The 19235-nt window shown below is 42.7% G+C and overlaps 1 protein-coding gene across 2 annotated transcripts in view; it reads left to right on the top strand.

Moving 5' to 3' along the window:
• Nucleotides 1-4526: 4526 nt before the first annotated feature.
• TWF2 (twinfilin actin binding protein 2) overlaps nucleotides 4527-19235 on the top strand; it is a 91039-nt gene continuing 76330 nt past the window's right edge. For both annotated transcript variants that reach the window (XM_048489927.1, XM_048489928.1), the window contains exon 1: nucleotides 4527-4741. Coding sequence is in view for 1 of the 2 variants with exons in the window: in XM_048489928.1 (XP_048345885.1) it covers nucleotides 4717-4741 (25 nt within the window). In the remaining variant the exon portion in view is untranslated. The remainder of the gene's footprint in view (nucleotides 4742-19235) is intronic.

Raw genomic sequence — 19235 nt, 5'->3', positions numbered from 1 at the left:
AAGTATCATAAAGCTGCACAGAGAAGCCGTTGTCAAGCTAACATTCTTTAAAAACCACTCTCTAGAATTTGATTTGAAGATCTAAGAAAGAAGATGAATCAAGAGATATTGAGAGAAGGTGTTGGAACTGAAGGACTGTGTGGTGTCTCAGCTTCAGATTTCAGAGGAGGACTTGACTAGAGAGTCAAATAGATGGAAGGGTCAAGGCACTGGGTATCCTTTCTTTACAGCTGACACTATCCCTTTGTTCTCAGGAAAACTTCCTTCCTTCCTGCTTCTTCTAACATCTGCAATCACATGCACACTTCTCCATCCTGCAACCATGAGGGCAGTATGCAGGTCCTGTATCTCCACCCAAATTATAATTAGTCTATCCTAACTAGAATGGTGTTCTTGTAATAAAAGTGGTGTATTTGTCTGAGAAAAGTCTGCTTCCTGTCTGCTGCCAGACCCATTCCCTTATTTCTTTTCAAGTTCTCTTTTATTTATTCATTGTGCTGTTTATTCTTCTTCCTTCTAACCTTTAACATTTGTTCTCCTTTCTCTTCCATTTTATGTTGGTCCTGTCTCCCCTGATCTCTTCACCCACATCACTTCTGCAGCCAGCTTTGAGGTATGGTGAAGGTTACGGAATGATGCAACATGTATTCACTGCATATGATTGAAGCTGCTTGCATATGGTCATGACTCTCCGTGTAGCTCTTGTGCTTTCTGCAGTTGCATAAGCATTTGTGTTGGCAGCAGAATATCTACATAATTTCCCTTACACTTTCTTTGTCACAGCCTCCCATGCCTCCAAGTCCCTCCCCTGTACCACTGGAAGGCAGAAAAAACCTTGCAATTAGTAGATTGCTATGGCACAATAACATTATAATGATCTATTACCATGATCTACTGGCTCCTCTAAATCCCCAGCTTTCATTTTTAAAAGTCTAGGGCTAGGCCATTTTATTGAGGAGATGTCTCTGAAATGTAAAGGGCTAAAGACATCATTTAAAAAAATGAAAGCTGGGAATTCAGAGAAACTATTAGCAATATAGTGATAGGCATTGAAGGAGGCAGAAAATGGCAGCCACAGGAGTTTGGTGTGAGAAAAATAGTGCAATATGAACAGGAGCATCAAAAATTGGCACCTTCTCAGCCATGTGGCATGCAAAGGTACTTTGACTATGATCATTACAAAAAGATTGGATCAAACAAAATGTGAAGGAATAGACAACATCAAAGCAGGGAAAACCTAGAAGGTGGACAACTGGAGACAACACTGTATAGAAATCTCAACAATAGCTACTTCAGTCTGGATGCCAAAGCACATGGAACAAAATTGCATGCCATTTGCAATAAAAAAATAATGTACTTCCATGTCCCTGGGCACATGCCTTTTGCCCCCCACCCCCCACCCCAAATGACAAAACGGCTGCCCGCCACCGCCGAGCCCTGCCCCCCAGCCTCTGTGCAGGCAGCTTTTGCACTCCCCAGGTGCTGGGGACAGCAGGAGCTGGCCTCCAGAAAGGCAGGGGGATGCGGGGCTTGGACCAACCCCCGCCCCAAGCGCAGAGGTGCAGGAGTGCCTGGAGGAAGTGTTGCCCCCAGGCAACATTTCCCCTCGACATGCTTCTGCATGCAACACTTTTGTTTTGTACCTAATGCATAGGATTGAAAGTGAGCTCCAGGAAACAGAAAAAGTAGAGGCTCAAAGACAGCAGTTCTGAAACTTTAGCAGCCTACATCTTCCATTCTGATTAAACATTTTCACAGGCCCCTAAGTTCTTCCAGATAGTCCCCCTGGAGGCCTTCATCCACTTGAATCTTCAAAACCATATAGTGAGAACCCTTAGTTATACATTCAAAAGCCTGTTTGGAAAAAAAAACTTTTTAAATTGCCTATACATGGCCTACAAGGTGATGGCTCAAAGGAAAGGTGATTCCAGGGGGCACAACTCAATTGGCCCTTTCCAGATTCTAAATGTTACCCCTTGATTGGGTGGGGCTTTGCACTGGAGACAGAAAGTCATTTCCTTATTGGTTAATAGTTTATAGCTAAAGATCAACCACACAGAAACTGGAAGGGGCCTGGAAAAACTTTCAGAGCGTCTCATAGAAAATTTTTAAAATACCATGAAACCTGAACTTCTGCTATTCAATTGAGTTCATGTGCCACTCACAGTTCCGCAGGGCCTACAAACTAGTACTGTTTCGCCTGGCCTTTGGTGGGGAGGGATAGTTGTGGACATCATACCATCCCCTATTCTTTGTGCTATGTTCTTATTGGATTACCATCTGGCCGCCCCTCGCAATGAGATGCCATCCAGCCATCTGATTTTTTGTATTTATGTGTATATCGGAACGTTGGTTTTAATCTATATTTGTATTATAGATTATTTTATTTATATTGTTTCAAACTGAATTGAACCCCGTCCAGAACCCTCTGGGGGTGGGTGGTCTATTAAATTTAAGTGATAATAAATAAATAAATAGTAATTGGCTGTTATTGAAATGGATGCAGAGTGGCACCTTCCTGTTGATATGAAAACAAAATCAGTTTCCATTATATACAGGAAGTAATTCTAATGATAGTATCAGGGCTGAATTTTTCTGGCTCGATTCAACCAGTTAAGAGTTTCTAGGAATGAGACACAGCTTTCTAGTAACCAGTGAGCAAATTTTCTGGCTAGTATTCTAACATTTTCCTTCCTTTGAAAGAGGGAGAAGTCAGTTTTGATCCCATTCCCTCAGATAGATAAGGTTGCCATCAGGCCTGGAGAAAAAATGAACTGTAGTGGGCACACTGGTAGCAGATGGGGGGGGGGGGAGTGAAAAAACTCTTCAGTGTTGTGTTGGCTCACAGTGTTACTTCTGGCATGAAACCAGAAATGACACCATCATTTTCGGGCAACACTCAAGGATTCAACCAAAACTCTATGATGTACCTACAAACTCTCTGGTTTAACCATAGCACTTTGGGTGAATCCTAAAGTGTTATGCTGACAAAATGATGTACATTCTGGCTTTGCAGCAGAAGTGATATAGCTTGTTCATGTGCCACTGACACCCCCCCTCAATTTCCCCCCACTGGCCTGTCCAGTGGTTGTGGGGAATGTGTGGAAATAGGTAGCTAAAGCTTTTTCATAGCATGGAGGTAAATACCACCATCTGGTAAATAACATCTTATTAAGCCTTTATTAAAGGAATAGGACATTTTTCTCCAGGCCAGCTGGCATCCCCAGATGTATAGAGTCCCTGCAGTCACTCCCAGAACACCAAGTGTGCTTCACGGTAGCCATATGGGCACAAGAAAGGATTGCCTCTGTCCTTAAAAAGTACTGGTAGATCCTTTAAAGAACTTTTGTGGATCCTTGAAGGTCCATGAATCCAAGTTTAAAAAACACTGCACATATCCTTTATTTGCACAGGGTGGCCTCAGGTTTTCTGTCTTCCCCTCTGAAGAAGTGACAGTGGACATAAGAATGAGCCCAATACACACCTTTAGATGTGCTTTGCAGTCCAAGGTTAATTTTGATGGATAGGTTCTCTTTCAGTCAAGTCTCATCCATCAGAAGAGTTGGTTTTTATACCAATCACTTTTCTCTACCAATCACCTTCCCTTCCCCTCCCCACAACAGACACCTTGTGAGGTAGGTGGGCCTGAGAGAGGTCAGAGAGAACTGTAACTAGGCCAAGGTCAACCATCTAGCTTCACCTGGAGGAATGGGGAATCAAACCCAGTTTACCATAGTTGTGGTGGGTTTTTCGGTTTACCATGTTAGAATCTACAATTTACCACGTTAGAATCTACAACTGTTAGCCACTACACCATGCTGACTTTCAGGGATTTTCTCACTGAGGAACTCTGAAGTTCTTTGAAAACCAGTGCCTTAGGCAAAGCATCTGGTTTAACCACATTATAGATGCAGTTACGAGTATAACTAGACGCCTACCTCCAAGCATCCATAGTAACCAATAATTACTGTTAAGGTGGAGACATCGTTTGCGCAAGTGAAGCCTTCCAGCAATTTGCTTCTCCCAGATCCATGACATTAAGATATTCCGTGCCTCCCTAATAATCGTTGATTTTAATTATTTGCTTTAATGGGGCCTATTCATGAATATAATTACAGACTCCATTCCCGAATGGTCTGTAAAATAATAGAACTCGGAGCTCTAACATCATTTCTCTGAGCCAGAGATTCTATATATACAATCTCGTAAAACCGGCGGCGGGGTCAACTTTTCAGTTATGAAATGTTTACATTAACGGCTATGCCACGGTAATAGGGTTACAGCCTGGGTCTCCCCACCCCCTCCCCTCCCGAGCATGCCTGCATCCAAACAGTCAGAAACATCTCCCCGCTGTCACTGGAGGAATCAAGTAATGAAAATTGCACCGCTTTAACAATGCAGCTCTGTGCACAGCTAATTTTAATGGGATTAGAGTAGATTCATTCCGTCTAGGATTACGCCATCTGCATCCTGCGTGCACAATCGCACTCGTCTCCTCCGCCAAGAAGAGTTGCAGGCAGGCCGTGTCTGCTGGACCCCACACCGCCCTATTCCCTCCCGCGCCCCCTACGTGGCGATCGGCACTCCCCACGGGCGGACCCGGCTCAAGCCCCTCCTGCCCAGGCAGCAGAAACCCGGAAGCGGGAGGTGCCAGACTCTGAGCCGTTTCCTGCCCGGGAGACAGTGAAGCTCTTGCAGCGGAGCCGAACCGGAGCCATGACTCACCAGACCGGCATTCACGGTAGGAAAGTGGGGAGTCAAGTAAGGCTTGCAGTCGCCCCCATTTCCCCGCGCCTAAGCAATGCAGCATGCCTGCGGTAAAGGGCTCTGTCGAGCCCGGGTCCTGGCGGATCTCTTTTCCCCTCAACCCCACCCCTGGTTCCTCTCCCCCGGAAAACCTCCTTTACTTCCCACACCCCAGTGTAATGCCGGCAAAGATGGGGCGCCCTCGCTTCATTGTCGGCGGCGAGGCTGATCCGGTTAGTTCAGCGTTTTCGAGGGTCTCTGCACAGGCGAAGGCGCCTCAGGAAGAGTCGTCCCTAATCGGATCAGTTTTTTTTTCAATAATAACAAAAAACAAAGCGGAGGTGGGCAGCTTTTAAAATGAAAGGTGTTTGGCGATCGTGGAACCTGTGCTTATTTCTACTTTATAGAGGGTGGATGCCTGACTAAACCCACATTTCTCACTTAAATATAAAATAATCTGTCCCGAAAGTATCCATTTTTGGAGTTGTTTTATTGCATTGGTAGTAGCGATCTGAAGCTGGCCTTGCAGAGGGGGCATGGCTTACCTGTTTCCGAATAGACGCCTGTGAACCTATGGGAGCCCTTATTCCTCTGTATTTTCTAGAAAGCACTGCCTGTCTGCAGTCATCTTTGCTGCCTGGAGCTTGCAGTGGTATCTACTCATGGTGATTCATTTGCTCCAGTATGATTTTTAGCACCTTTTGTATTGCACACGATCTGCCTGCATATGCCACTTATAAAATCTACCTCCTCCCCACAACAGTCATTTCAGTTCTATGGCGGTGGCTGACATTGCGATTTCTGTGCTTGGCAAAGGGTTTGTCAATATAACTCTGTTTTTCAAAAATGAGTCGGCTTTTCTTCTACTTCTCTATTATCTCTTGACATATTTCGCTCTGCAGCGTGAATCATAATTGTAGGAACCGTTTTCCTTTCTGCATATTTTGTTTTGTGTGCGTGCCTGTGAGCCCGCACGCACGCCCACGTGCACCCACATCTTTAGCAATCTCCAGATGATCACAGGGAAGATAATCTGAAACACAAATCCTGTTTGTTTCTTTATATGTACATGGATGGTGTCTGAAAGAGCAGAGGAATGTCAGTTCTGCTATTTCGTAGTTAGGAATCTCAAATACAATTTTCCCAGGCTGTGATTAGGCTCTGGGGTGGAATTCGCAGCACCAGGAAACTAGCTAAAATGTTTTATTGTGTTAAGGTCAGTGGAGGAATGCCTAAAGATTTGTCTGATGTTTGCCAGTGGAATCAATCTAAGAACTGTTCTACAGGCATGTGAAATCTTGAAGTGTTGTTGCTGGTTGGATGTAACTATTAATTTCAACTAATCTAAACATCTCTGGGTCAGATTTGGCTTGCAAGTGAATATTAGAGATTTGATGCGGTGATTCAATAAATTACTGACTGATTTCAATAAAGGAAACGGTAATTCAATAAATTACTGATTGAGCACAACATTGGCTGCATTCAGCAAGGAATTTTCTTGACCTCTGGTGCCCAGTGCATGGGCAAAGTGTATACATACAGGGAGACTGTAGCTGTTTGAAGTGGGAGGGTGTATTCACATTTCCTTATTGAGTAAGGCATGCAACCACTTCAAACATGAGTGCCCACTGACATGCTTTAATAGATTACAGGCATATTATCTACCCAACATTGGTCTACAACTTGTGAGTTATTCCAGAAGAACCAGTAAAATATATTGCTGCCCAGTTTATGCAGGGCAGTGTGATAGAGTATGAAATTAGGAACTAGGAGACATCTTTGTTTTACAGGCCCTGTGGAAATGTTTAAGGTCCTGCAGGGTCCTGCTGTCAGTTGACAGAGAGTTCCACCAGGCTGGAGCCAGGGCAGAAAAAGCCCTGGCTCTGGTCCAGGCTAATCACATGCCTTGGGGCCAGTGACGGCCATGATATTTTTATTGGAGGACCAAAGAATCCTCTTCAGGTAATCTGGGGCAATGTGGTGCCATAGATAGAAGGGTCCCTGATCGCTCACTGGCTTGAAGGTTAAAACCTTGACCCTGATTCGAAATTCTACTGGCAACCAGTGAGCTGTCGAAGCACAGGTGTTATATGCCCTTTAACCGAGACACCGGTTAGCAGTCTGACCAGTCTTAATTTCGGAGTCAGTAACCAGAATAGTTTTCTGTGCCTAGCAGTGGTAGTCCCCCTAACTTTTGATGTTGTTTCATTTTTTAAAATGATGAGTACATCCCAAGAACAAGGCAAGAGCTTAAGAAAGTAACTAGTTATTTGCTCTGATGATACTTTCCTTAGCATCTATCTCCTTTGTGTAAGTTTAGTTGCCACTGGGATAGAGCCTGGCTTCTAAATTTCTATGCAACCTTGGAGTGATTCTTATTCTTCCATTTACTCATTCTTGCCCCTGTTCTAGATGTGTTTAGGTGATCAAAACTTGGGTTTGATCTTGAAGTAGTAGATAATGGAATATCCCATATTTCAAACCAAACATAGTAATTAAAGTATGCAGGAAGGAAATACACAAATACAAGGTCATGTGGATTTATTGCATGTTTAACCAAACCAGAGGCAATGCTATTCATTGGGCTTCAGAAGTTCAATTTAATTGTCCTGCTTGTAACTTCAGGTTATTTGGTATTTGTGAATGAGCCCTAAAGAAATTACACCTGGTTATTTTCTTTACCTGTGTTGATGCTCTGTGTGAATAATATTAACAATTGTTTTGAAAGATACCATCAGGCAAGAAAAACTATGCCTTGAAACAACTCTTAGGGAAACCAATAGGTTGGATCAGGCAGAAAGTGCCCATGGTCAAGGATCTCCTTGCATTCTCTTCCCTCCAAGTCTCTTGTAACCCTGGGAAAGTCAATTCCTGGGATTGTGAGACCCACGGGGATTAAAAGTCACAAAGCAGGGAGCCTCCAGTAAGGAAGGGGGTAAAACTGGTCTCCTCCCTCTTTTGTCAGCGGAGCTGGTGCTTGTAGAAGAGGGAAGGGGGACATTTTCATTTCTTTTGACCTTAGCATCACCCACATTCCATGTGACTGTTAGATCCCGCTGTCCCTGCATCAGAACAGTCTGGGAGGGGTCCTGGGATCAAGTGGCAGATCCTCAATCATTGTACCTATGTGTCACAGGATCCAGCCCAGTGTGCTTTAAGTTATGGTTGTTGAAGGTGCTGTGATCATTGTGCCATGGAGAGAAACACATCTTACCATGACATGCCTCTGAAGATGCCAGCCATAGATGCGGCGAAGCTTTAGGAGCAAAAACTATTGGACCGTGGCCACACAGCCTGAAAATCCCACAATAGACTGTTGATTTCAGCCATGAAAGCCTTCAACAAGAAGTACTGTGATTTAATTATATATGGCAAGGATACTTTTAAAATCTTTTTGCCATTGGAAATGAATAGAAAATGCAGCCAGTGGATGATTCTTCCCCCCACCCCATATGTTAACTATATTGGAATATCAATTGAGGCTTTAAATAGGTCATAAATTATGTAACATAATCAATATAAGAATGTAGAAGCTACAGATACTGAAGACCTCCTGGGTCAGCTTTTTCGCCACTCTTAATACAGAACTGCTACCTGCTATAGATTCTTCAGTGTTTTGTCTGTTTCAATTGTAGTGAATTGTGAAATGATGTTTTCCTTCTGTCTTTGGAGTCTGTTGTGCAGAGTAATAGATCTTGATGTTCCTGAATGCTTCCTGTCTTTAAACACCTTGGTGCAATTTCTTTGGCAAAACCCCTCACACTTACGGTCACTGTCACTTAGTGGCTCAACCACCAGCCAATTATATTTTGACCTTTGCTCCACAAAAAGGAACAAATAAAGAAAATTAATTGTCTGATCAACCAATATGTTTGGGAAGGTACCCCCCCCCCCATGAAGTACCATTTGATCTGTTTTCTGTTTGACACTGTCCTTGTGGAAATACAGTCCTGATGATTTTGCACAGGACTTTCCTACTGTAGTGTCAAAGGGCATGTTCACGTGGAGGCTTTTTGTTTTGGAGGGTTTGTATTTCGGATGCATGGATGATTCAGAGATGTAAGGAACTGGAAAAAAACACTGACCAACAATGACCTCAAAACAGAAACATTTTTTAAAATCCCTTTTTTTCCTTGATTTTTCTTCCATTTTTTTCTGATGAAAATATTGGAAGATGCTATGAACCCCCACACCGTCCAATATCACCAAGGCAGATAAACCATTCACTGACTTTAACTTGTCAGATTTTTTTCCCACCTATTTCCTGTCAGGGACTGATGTGCTTCAGGACTGGTAACATTTGGTGACAAGAAGTACTTTCCCTCAGCCCTACAATTATCCCAGAAGGTGAAGGAAACCCATTATTCTTTTTTTTAAACGTCCTTGGCAAATTTCTTTCATAAGGCACACCAAAATAATAATACTAAGACAGAGATAACTTAAACAGAATAAAATATTTATTTAACAAGATAAGAGATGGGAATGGGATATGAATAACTTGGAGAAAGGAATGGATAAGGCAGCAGAAATATGTATTTACAACAGAGATCTTTTAGATTTGTTTTCAGGCACTGGCTCAAATAAGTTTGGTCAATTTCAGTAAGCTTAGATGTTCTTCAGATAGTACAATTATATAGATGGTACAGGTCCTTACATAAGATGGTACTCTGACTAATGGATTAGTTCTCACACCATCAGGGTCCTATCAGGCTTGGATAAATTAACTTCAGTACCCTCACTCAAATTAACTTCAGTACCCACACTCAGCTCTCACAGATAGAAAACCCTCAAAATAAATATAAAACAACCTCTTGAGGAAAACAAAAGCAAAACCCAGTATAACAGGCTAACTGGTCTTTGGTATATATGTACTATGAGAGGATAGAGTACAGTAGTTTGCAAAAAAGTAGTGGGTAAAGATGTAATTTTCTTACAGAAAATTAAGGTAATTACACTTTTAAATTTTATAAATAGGCCAAATAATATAATTTTATATGCTAAGTAAGTTATCCATAAAAATAAAATTAGAAATTGTGCATTTCATATGGTTTAATAAAATAAATTTGGGTTTGATGGGAAAGTAATTCATGTATTTCAATTTTCTGCAACATTTCCTCTTCTTTTTTTAATGAAGAAACAGGGCTTTACAATTTCCAGAAATGTTACATCTATAGGTGTCCCAAGAGTATAAAATCCTTGTAGAAACTGTTTTAGTCTTATGGTTATAAGAATGGTAGAGGAAATTTCAAGGTTAGCTGTGGTGTTGCAGTCCATATGTGGGAATGCAACAAAATTCAAATATTGCAGCTCTCCTTTTCCAGTTCTGTTTCCTGAACTTCTGATTTGACACCAAATGTAGCAATGCAAGGAACTGTAACAAACGTGCCCTTAAATATACAGATTCTGTTCCCCATATTCTTGACTGACTATATCGCATGTGAAAGTCAGTTAGCAGCACCTTTGGGAGCACCTCTGGGAGCAGCAGTGGCATAGTGGCTAAGAGCAGGTGCACTCTGATTTGGAGGAACCGGGTTTGATTCCCAGCTCTGCCGCTTGAGTTGTGGAGGCTTATCTGAGGAATTCAGATTAGCCTGTGCACTCCCACACACGCCAGCTGAGTGACCTTAGGCTAGTCACAGCTTTCCGGAGCTCTCTCAGCCCCACCCACCTCACAGGGTGTTTGTTGTGAGGGGGAAGGGCAAGGAGATTGTAAGCCCCTTTGAGTCTCCTGCAGGAGAGAAAGGGGGGATATAAATCCAAACTCCTCCTCTTCTTCTCCTCCTCCTCCTCCTCCTCCTCTTTGGCTGGGCCTTCCTATTGATTATAATGCCTCATCTGAGATTTATCTGTGTAATCTTTTAAAGTGAGCTAATAAGTAGTTCAAGAAGCAGGAAGGAATTTGATATATTTTCATGAACTAAAGAAGAAACAAAGTTGACAACTACCAAATCAAATGGTTTAGTACTGATGATGTGCTTGTGAGTTATACCCATGCAAGTTTGTTCCAATAAATGTGTTCATAAATAAGGAGCCATTAAGCTGTTTGTTTTGTTTTTCAGTATACAAAAACGACATGTCTCTTCTTTGTGTTTTACAATTTTTTGTAGCATTGCAAACTAGGTAAGTAAGGTAGGAAACTACGTATCTTAAAAAACAGTCAGATGCTATTTGAATTTAGGCACCCTGATGCCTCTTTGGAAGAAGATGGGGGCTGACATGAGATGAACATGTAATGTGGGTTTAAATATTGGGGGTTCCATGCTGTTATTAGGAGTTGGTACCTTTAAGTTTGCATTTTGAATGCTGCATATTCAGAGCATGGTCTGTGACATCTCATTTAGATGCTCTGATGCTTGTGTCAGATTGTTCTGCAGAAATTTTTTGTTCAACTATTATATTTGGACGTTTTGAAGCTATTTTTCTAAAAGGTTTGTCCTGCAGCCCATTTGTTCTTTCTGTTCAGAAAGAATTGAAATGGTATTGAAAGAATTCCTTCCTATAACTTTCTTATCTATCTCCTTTGTGGGGTGGGTGGGTTGCCAAGACCTTTTGGTTTGTTTTGGGGTGCAGCATCAGTAAGAAGTAAAATATAGTAACTTAAACTGGATCAAAGGAAAGACCAAGAAAGTTTTGCTTGAGTATTATACCACTTCACCCCATTTTTTCTTCTGAATTTGCATTTCTCCAACTGGTCATTGATTAAACTGATCGACGTGCATAGCAAAAAGTAACACCACAATGGCCACATTCAGACAATCTATGTTTTGTTTTTTCTGGGCATCATTGAAACTTGTTTTATGCTTCTGCCTTCCTTCTTTTCTGGCGTAACTGAAAGCTTCCTAATTTGGAAAACCTTCAGTCTTACTCTCTTTTGTTGGGATATCCAAACAAAGGGATCTGAGCAAATTGGAGTTTTTTTCTTTCTCATAAACTGGGATTCTAAATTGGGATTAAACCATAGTTTAGAATACCATGAGCATGATAAACTGTTTTTGGACCCATTATATACTCATATTTATCACATTGAGAGCCAGCATGGTATAGTGGTTAGGATGTTGGACTAGAATCTGAGAGCCCAGGTCTGAATCACCACTGTGCCATGGAAGCTCACAGTGTGATCTTCGGCCAGTCACACTCTCTCATCCTAACCTACCTGACAGAATTGTTGTGAGCATAAAATGGAGAGGACAGCCACTTAGGACTCCTTTGGGGAGAGATGGGGTAGAAGTGGCGCAACTAAATATCTGAAAGAAGCTAATGTTCCTATCCTTCACAGAATGTTGCAGCATTAAAAGACAGACGCAAGCAAAGGGCTATTGCTAGTTGAATTTTTGCACGAGGGATTATTCCGCCTTGAATTTCTGTATGGAAAAACAGTATACAAAATGATGCTGCTTTTGTACTAGCTAAATGAAGAAAGGATAAATGGCTGGTCTCGTAACACATTAACTAGAGTCATAATTCCTTGCTGCAGGGCATGCTCTAAAAATAATTGAAAACAGGTTGCTTAATTCTTAACACACCTTCTGCTTGCGTGGTAACATTATAGCAGCTGAGTGGATTTTCCCGTTCTTTCATTGTATGTTTGGGAATATTAAAAATGCTTTACGGAATACCTTTTGTTCCAGGTTTAATTTACTAGGAATGTTCTCATGATCATTAACATGGATTAGCACTCCACCCTCAGAACCACTGTAGAAGAGTGGTAAAATGTTCTCTGTTATTTATCTAAAACATTTATTTCTTACCCAGGGGGTCTTAAATGTCTGTGTTGGCTTTCCATGCCTTACTATCTCATTTACTTTTGCAATTCTTTAAGAATGAATTTGGCTAGAAAATGGTGATTACGCGAATGGTTCAACTTCTTGATTTCATTGTACATGTTCATATATTGTCAGCATCTTCAAAAAGCTGGTATGAGGCCTAACGTCTCACCTCAGAGTTGCATAAAGTCTTGGGCTATAGTTATAAGATAGACTAGCACACTCAGTGTATATATAGAAATAGTCCCTGTTAGGAGTGTGTAGTTTTGTTTTGTTTAAAGTTTTTCATTTTGTTGTGCTGTTGAAACCAATGAGAAATTAACGAGTAACAAATTTTCAGTTATACTTTTGTATTCCATCTCATCTGGCCAAAATTTTCCAGGGTTGTACACTTCACCCAAGAATCCTCCTTGTCAGATTTGAGGCAGACAGGAGAATGGGAACCAGTTTCACAGGCAAATAAAAATCTCATTTGCATAGTGGGCAGAGATAGATGTTTGGGCATCCCGAAAGGCAGGAAAGTCACAAGGGAGTGTTCAGCACCTCAGGAAGGGCAGCGAGATTTATACAGGGGCCTAAGGAAGTAAACAGAGTTGCTGAGGAAGATATGAAGTACCCTAAGAAAGACAGGTGGCAAAACAGGCTGAGTAGAGTTAGCATTTGGTAATGCAGGACAGACAGCAGTCTCATTACATGGTTGAATATTTTTGGCCCCTGAAGACAGGCATCAGGATAGAGTGAGTGCAGAGGCTTACCTTGTTTAGACAGCGGACAGTCCTTAATGAAATGTGAAGACTTCCTATCCATTGGAGTGCTCCATTGTCACTGGAAAAAAGTTGTAAGATCCAAACAGTTGGGCTTTGCTGGAAATTACATGCTGAAGTGAATGACACATAGACAACCTAATGGTGGCGAATTTTATATCAGCCCCCCGCCAGCATGGACTACAATTGGCCATCAGCCCCTGGCAGGGGCTGATGGGAATTGTAGTCCATAACATCTGGAGTGCCAAAGGTTCGCCACCACTGACCTAGCTATTGATTTGGGTGCTCCCCACTAGTATGAGTTATAAACAAGAACTCTATACTCAGATGTGGCTGAAACATTCACAATATGACACAGTAACTCTAACAGATTTATGCATGAAATACAAAACTAATAGACATACTAGAATTAATACTGAAAGGAAAATGAGTAAGAGGTTCAATCCTCAGCTACTAGCGAAGTAACAACACTATCTTCATATGCTTCCTATTAGCAAATCACTGCTAATAATAACAAGACATCAAGAACCTGAAATGATCTGTGAGGGAGTGTGACACTGTTGATTCTCCTGGACCTCCCACAGCTTTTGATAGCATTGGACATGGTATCCTTCTGGACTGGGATTTGGGGGCACCATTCAGCGATGGTTCTGGTCCTGCCTGGAGGGTTGGTTTCAGATGGTGGTGCTGGGGGATTGCTGGTTAGCGCTGTGGCTTTGTGCCTGTGGAGTCTCACAAGGTTCCATCTTGTCCCTGTGCTATCTAATATGAAATCACTGGGTAAGATTATTTGGAGACTGGGGTTGGGTGGTCACCAGTAGGCTGGAGCACCGATAGTTTCTATCAGTAATTATTGGTTACAGGGACATTTGACTCGATGAAGCTGAATACAGCCGATATCAATTGGCTCTATTCGATTCCTACCAGAAATATTTGGGTTTAAAAACCCTGAATCTGAAAATGTGTCAGTTCTCTCCCAACCCTTTCCTAAGCTGCAAGGGGCCTGGGAAATGGCAGGGGGTAGAAAACTGCCCCTGCTGGTGCTTTCCAAGGGGCAGAGGTAGCGATACTGTGTGTGGGAGGGAAGCAGGATCATGGTGCCTCCCCCCCCCCCCCGTCATGCTTTCCAAGGGCTGCAAGCCTTGGAAAGTGGGGTGGGGGCACACACTCCCTCCTGCAACCAGGATCATGCCGCCCTTCCCCCCCCCCCCCCGTCTTGCTTTCCAAGGCCCGCAAGCCTTGTAAAGCAGGGTGGGGGCACGATGCTGCTTGCAGGATTCCATAAGCAGGATCATGCTGCCTTTCCCCCCATGCCTTTCCAAGGCCTGATCTTGCTTGCATGAGGGAGCACGCTTTCTCCCACAAGCAGGATTTTGCTGCCTTCTTTCCCGGTCATGCAGCCTCGCTCCCCTCGTCTTTCCGGTTGGGGCAGCACAGGTGGTGGTGGTGGGGGGGGAATCTTCCATGCTGGGCTTCTTAGCCCATCATAGAAGGTTGCAGTGTCTCTCCCCCTCTTTGTGCTGTCTAAAAGCCAATTAAGCTGAATCATGTTTGGCTTTGTTGGCCCCTGGGCTATTCGGTGGGGTTTTTTTGTTGGTAAAGTCAAAAACAGATAAAGGGGGGGAGGGGGGTGATTCAGATTTACCAAGCCTAGTCACCAATGCGCTGATGATCCTCCATCTCTATCTCTTACTAACAGCTGATCCAAGAGAGATTGTAGAACCCATGAACCAGGTCTGGAGCAGTTTTGGAAAGGATGCAGGCTAATAAACTGAATCTTAATCCCAACAAGAGGGAAGTGCAACTAATTAAGGTCTGACCTGAGATTTAAGCAGTCACCCATTCTGGATGGGATTTCACTCCCCTGGAAGAAACAGGTCTGTATTCCATGGGTGCTCTTGGACCCAGGTCTACTGCTGGATAAGCAAGTGGCAGCTCTGGCCAAGAGTGTCTTTTACCAGCTTTGACTGGTTATCCAGCTGCTTTTCCTGTTCCAAAAAGAACTGGCCACTGTGATGCATGCCCTGGTTACAGCTAGATTAGATTATTGCAATGTGCTCTATGTGGGGCTACCCTTGAAAAGTGTTTGGAAACTTCAGTTGATATAGAAAGCTGCAACCAAGATGCTGACTGGAGTGCATTATAGGGACCATCTACACTGGTTTCCAGTTTATTTTTGGACATGCTTGAAGGCAGAGGCGTGGCTGCAATGGGAACATCTGGGGCGGCTCGCCCTGGGCACCACCATTGAAGTCACATGGCGGAGGCGGGGCTAGGGGAGGGAGGGGGCGCGTGGGCAGTTCATGCCCCGGGCGCAGTTTCCCCTCCCTTTGTCACTGCTTCAAGGTGCTGGTCTTGACTTTCAAAGCCCTGTATAATTTGGGACCAACAAACCTGAAGGACTCCCCCCACCTTCTGAGATTAGACACATGGCAACCTGGGAGAGCACCACATAAATTATAGTACCAAAACTCTGTGATTCCTCTGTCCCTTCCTGTTGCCATCTTCTGCCAACAGGTGAAGACTTTTTTGTTTTCATTCCCTCAGCAATCCCTTCTAACCAATATTTTATGTTTTAAATGTATTTTTTCTTCTTATATGCATTTTAACTCTGCTCTTTTAAAAGTTGTTTTAAATTGTTAACTGCCTTGGAGGCCCTTGTGAAGCCAAATATAACATTTGTGAATATTAATAATGTCAGATCAAATAAGCATTCTCTGAGGCAGCAGTTATAGGTGGAAACCCTGTTGGAATAAACACCTATGGGGAATGCTTTTTTCTTGTAGCAAGATCTGTGCAACTTTGTGGACTGGACAGTGTTCCTGTCTGGTACATTTTTTTTCTGGACTATCCTTCTGCCTTTTGACTGTGAGCTTTTGTTGAATTTTTGAAGCCAGGAAGTTAAGCAGTTTAGTAACAGAATAATAAGAATATTAACTAATGTTTGTTTTAATGATGACGCTAGGGACAGGTTTACATGGATTGCTTAATTTATAAATAAATGAATGTTCATTATGGTTTTCTGTGCTATCTTCTTTCTTTCAGATCTCATTGAGGTAGTGTACTTTGAACAGTACCCCTTCAGAGTTCAAGAGATGGTTCTTGTGACTGAAGGTTTATCTGTGGCTACTAGCCATGGTCACTTACAGGAACCTCCACATTCAGAGGCAGTAAGCCTCTGAATACTGGTGCCAGGAAGCAACATCAGGGAAGGCCTCGGCCCCTATGACCTGTTGCGACACTCTGAAGTAATTGGTTGGTTGCTGTGTGAGAATAACTAGACCACTGATCTGACCCAGTTATGTTCTTAATGTTCTTCCATACCAATAAATAAACCTCTGCACATATAAAATTAGCATATCTGGAAGAAAGCTATGTTTAAAACATTATCCTGATATTTAGTGTTCATTTGGATCGATGCACCATTTAGTCATGGAAGCTCCCGCTTGCACTCTGAAGTGATGCAACCCAGACATACATTTTACTATCCAGGCCTCATTTTCATCGTGAATAAGGAACAATTAGGTGCTTCGTATATTGCTTTTTATCTCCATAGCTGGTCACTACCAAAGACATCCTTCATCTGGAAGTTGAAGTGTATAAAGTTACTCATGGCATTCCTCTGATATCGTAGGAAGACTTTTTATTAGTATTGAACATGTGAGTGTCTTCCCAAGGAAACATTATGTAGATATTAGTTATCTACACAGCTTTTCCAGAGCAGTTGCTATGAATAGGACCCTATTAATTAATCCTTTGGGTAAGTGTTAAAGACTTCACGTTACAGTTCCATTTTGAGGCAATGGCGTAATTGGTTTAGTAAGTCTGTCCAAGAAGGTAGCACAGGATTGCAGTTGTGGGTCCCATTCAGACTGCCCTTACAATCCATTTGAGCAGCTGGTTGCTAACAGGGTTAGACATCCATTTTGGCTCCTGGCTTCTGACTGACTCTTTTTACCATTTCAGACAAAGACACTTGTACCTTGTTGGAATTCCAGTGTTTCCTTGTACTTCTGAATTGCTGCAGTGTGCTGTTTAAAATGGCCAGAGTGCTTCTGAAAGGACTTGCTTTTTCCCTGCCTTTTAAAAGTTTTTTTTAATTCCAAGATTAGTGCTATGTCGCTATATTACTCATCTTAGAACATTTTTAAAAGCTGGAAAAATGTGTCGGAAAAAGGTGGGGGGGAAACGTGGCACTGTTTGAAATGAGCAGAGCACTTTAAAGATGGTTCATAGTCACATTGAAATGAGGTATATGAAACACTCTTGCGTGCAGATTTCGCTACCCCAATTAACCACACATAAACCTTACTTGTTGGAATGAGAATGGCTGCAGCCTGGTTTATTAACAATAACACATAACTTTTTGGAAGCTGGGCAAGCATAATGGGGCACATCCTGGCCACCAGGCAGCGGACCGCTGAACCTGGTCCTTGTCAGCCCACTGCTGACCCCTGGCCCTTTGGGCAGTGAACCGCTGAACCCGGCACCATCCCCCATAGGGGACCGGGACAGGAGGTTTCTAGATGCCACTTGGGCGCCTACACATTTGTGACACCCCCTCCTGCCGGGGATGGAGAGCTCGAGACAGGACTTCTAGGCCTGTGCCCTCAAGCCCTCCACAATCCCCAGACCTCTTATTGAGGCCCCCGCCGTGGGAAGGTCTGGCATGCAAGCCTGCCTACCCACAAAGGATGTGCCCCTATGCTATTTTAAAATATTGGTTACCAATGTTTTCATTTAATGAATGGCTTATGAGCCGCTTAGATAATTTTAGAATGGAGGCTCAAAGGAGTGTGGGAGAAAGACAATGAATAGAAAATCTGTATGACATAGGACTTGTGTGCATGCACTGCTAAAAGTGTAAATTTGTCCCTTCCTGTTTTGCATCTGTTTTGTTCATATAAGTCTCAATTCATTCAAAAGCATTCAGTGTGTATTGATGGGAAGCTTCTTACCCAAAGTTTAGTTAGCCTCCTGCTCACAGTGTGCAGTGCACAAGTGTCTGAGTTGCGTTTGAACTGGTCCTGGGAACCACAGTTTCCACAGCTGCCATGCTTGGTTATGTTCCCAGACTGGTAAATGTTGTCAGACAAAATCTGCTTCAGTATGTTTGTTTCAGTTCTCTGTGGTTCTATGTGATTTTTTGTCTTTTGCAGATAATCAATGGGATTTTTTTATTTTCTGTTTTTCCTCATTTTGCTTCTATAGTAGGGTTTGTATTACCTGAATAAAAGATGTTCTTTTGTTTACTTTACATCCTCATTGTGTGCCAGGCAGAGGAAGATATAATGGGTAGCCTGGCTTGCCAGATGGCTCAGTACATTGAAGAAAAGAACTCTTACAGCAGGATTGAGATAATCCATGCCACTTCATTTGTGAATCTGTCCGGTGGGAGTTCCAGTTTGCCAAGTAGCTTTTAAGCAAAAGATAAGAGCCGATCCAAAGAAAAACAGAGAAAATTGGATTGTGTTACCTAAAACCCTGAGAATATAACCTAGGTCCCTAAACTTTGTGCAGCTGACACACAAGCAGTAACACCTTCATGTGATGTCTTGTGAATAAGAAGGGATGCCCACTTTAAATCCAAACTAATCCATGTAGCACCTTCCCCCACTACAGTTACCTCCAGAGGAGTGCAACCCCATACAGATCATGTAACACCTTAAATCCATGGTCAGATCTTCCATGTACCAGTAGCACTTCCATCTTGTTGGAATTAAGTTTCCATTTATTAGCCCTCATCCACTCCAAAACTGCTTCCAGGCTCAGTTCACAGTTTCTACAGCCTCCCTGGAATTGGCTAGAAGTTCAAGACAGAACTGAATGTCATCTGCATATTATTGACAACCCAGCACAATTCTTCAGATGACCACTTTTAGAGGTCTCATGTAGATGTGAAAGAGTAAAAGGGACAAGATGGAACCTTGCAGGAGGCTAAGGGGCTGAATAACAGGCCCCC

The sequence above is a fragment of the Sphaerodactylus townsendi genome, linkage group LG03 (genome assembly GCF_021028975.2).
Source record: "Sphaerodactylus townsendi isolate TG3544 linkage group LG03, MPM_Stown_v2.3, whole genome shotgun sequence".
In the NCBI taxonomy this organism is placed as follows: domain Eukaryota; kingdom Metazoa; phylum Chordata; class Lepidosauria; order Squamata; family Sphaerodactylidae; genus Sphaerodactylus; species Sphaerodactylus townsendi.
The sequence above is the reverse complement of the archived record's forward strand: the minus strand, read 5'-3'. Positions and strand labels throughout refer to the sequence as shown.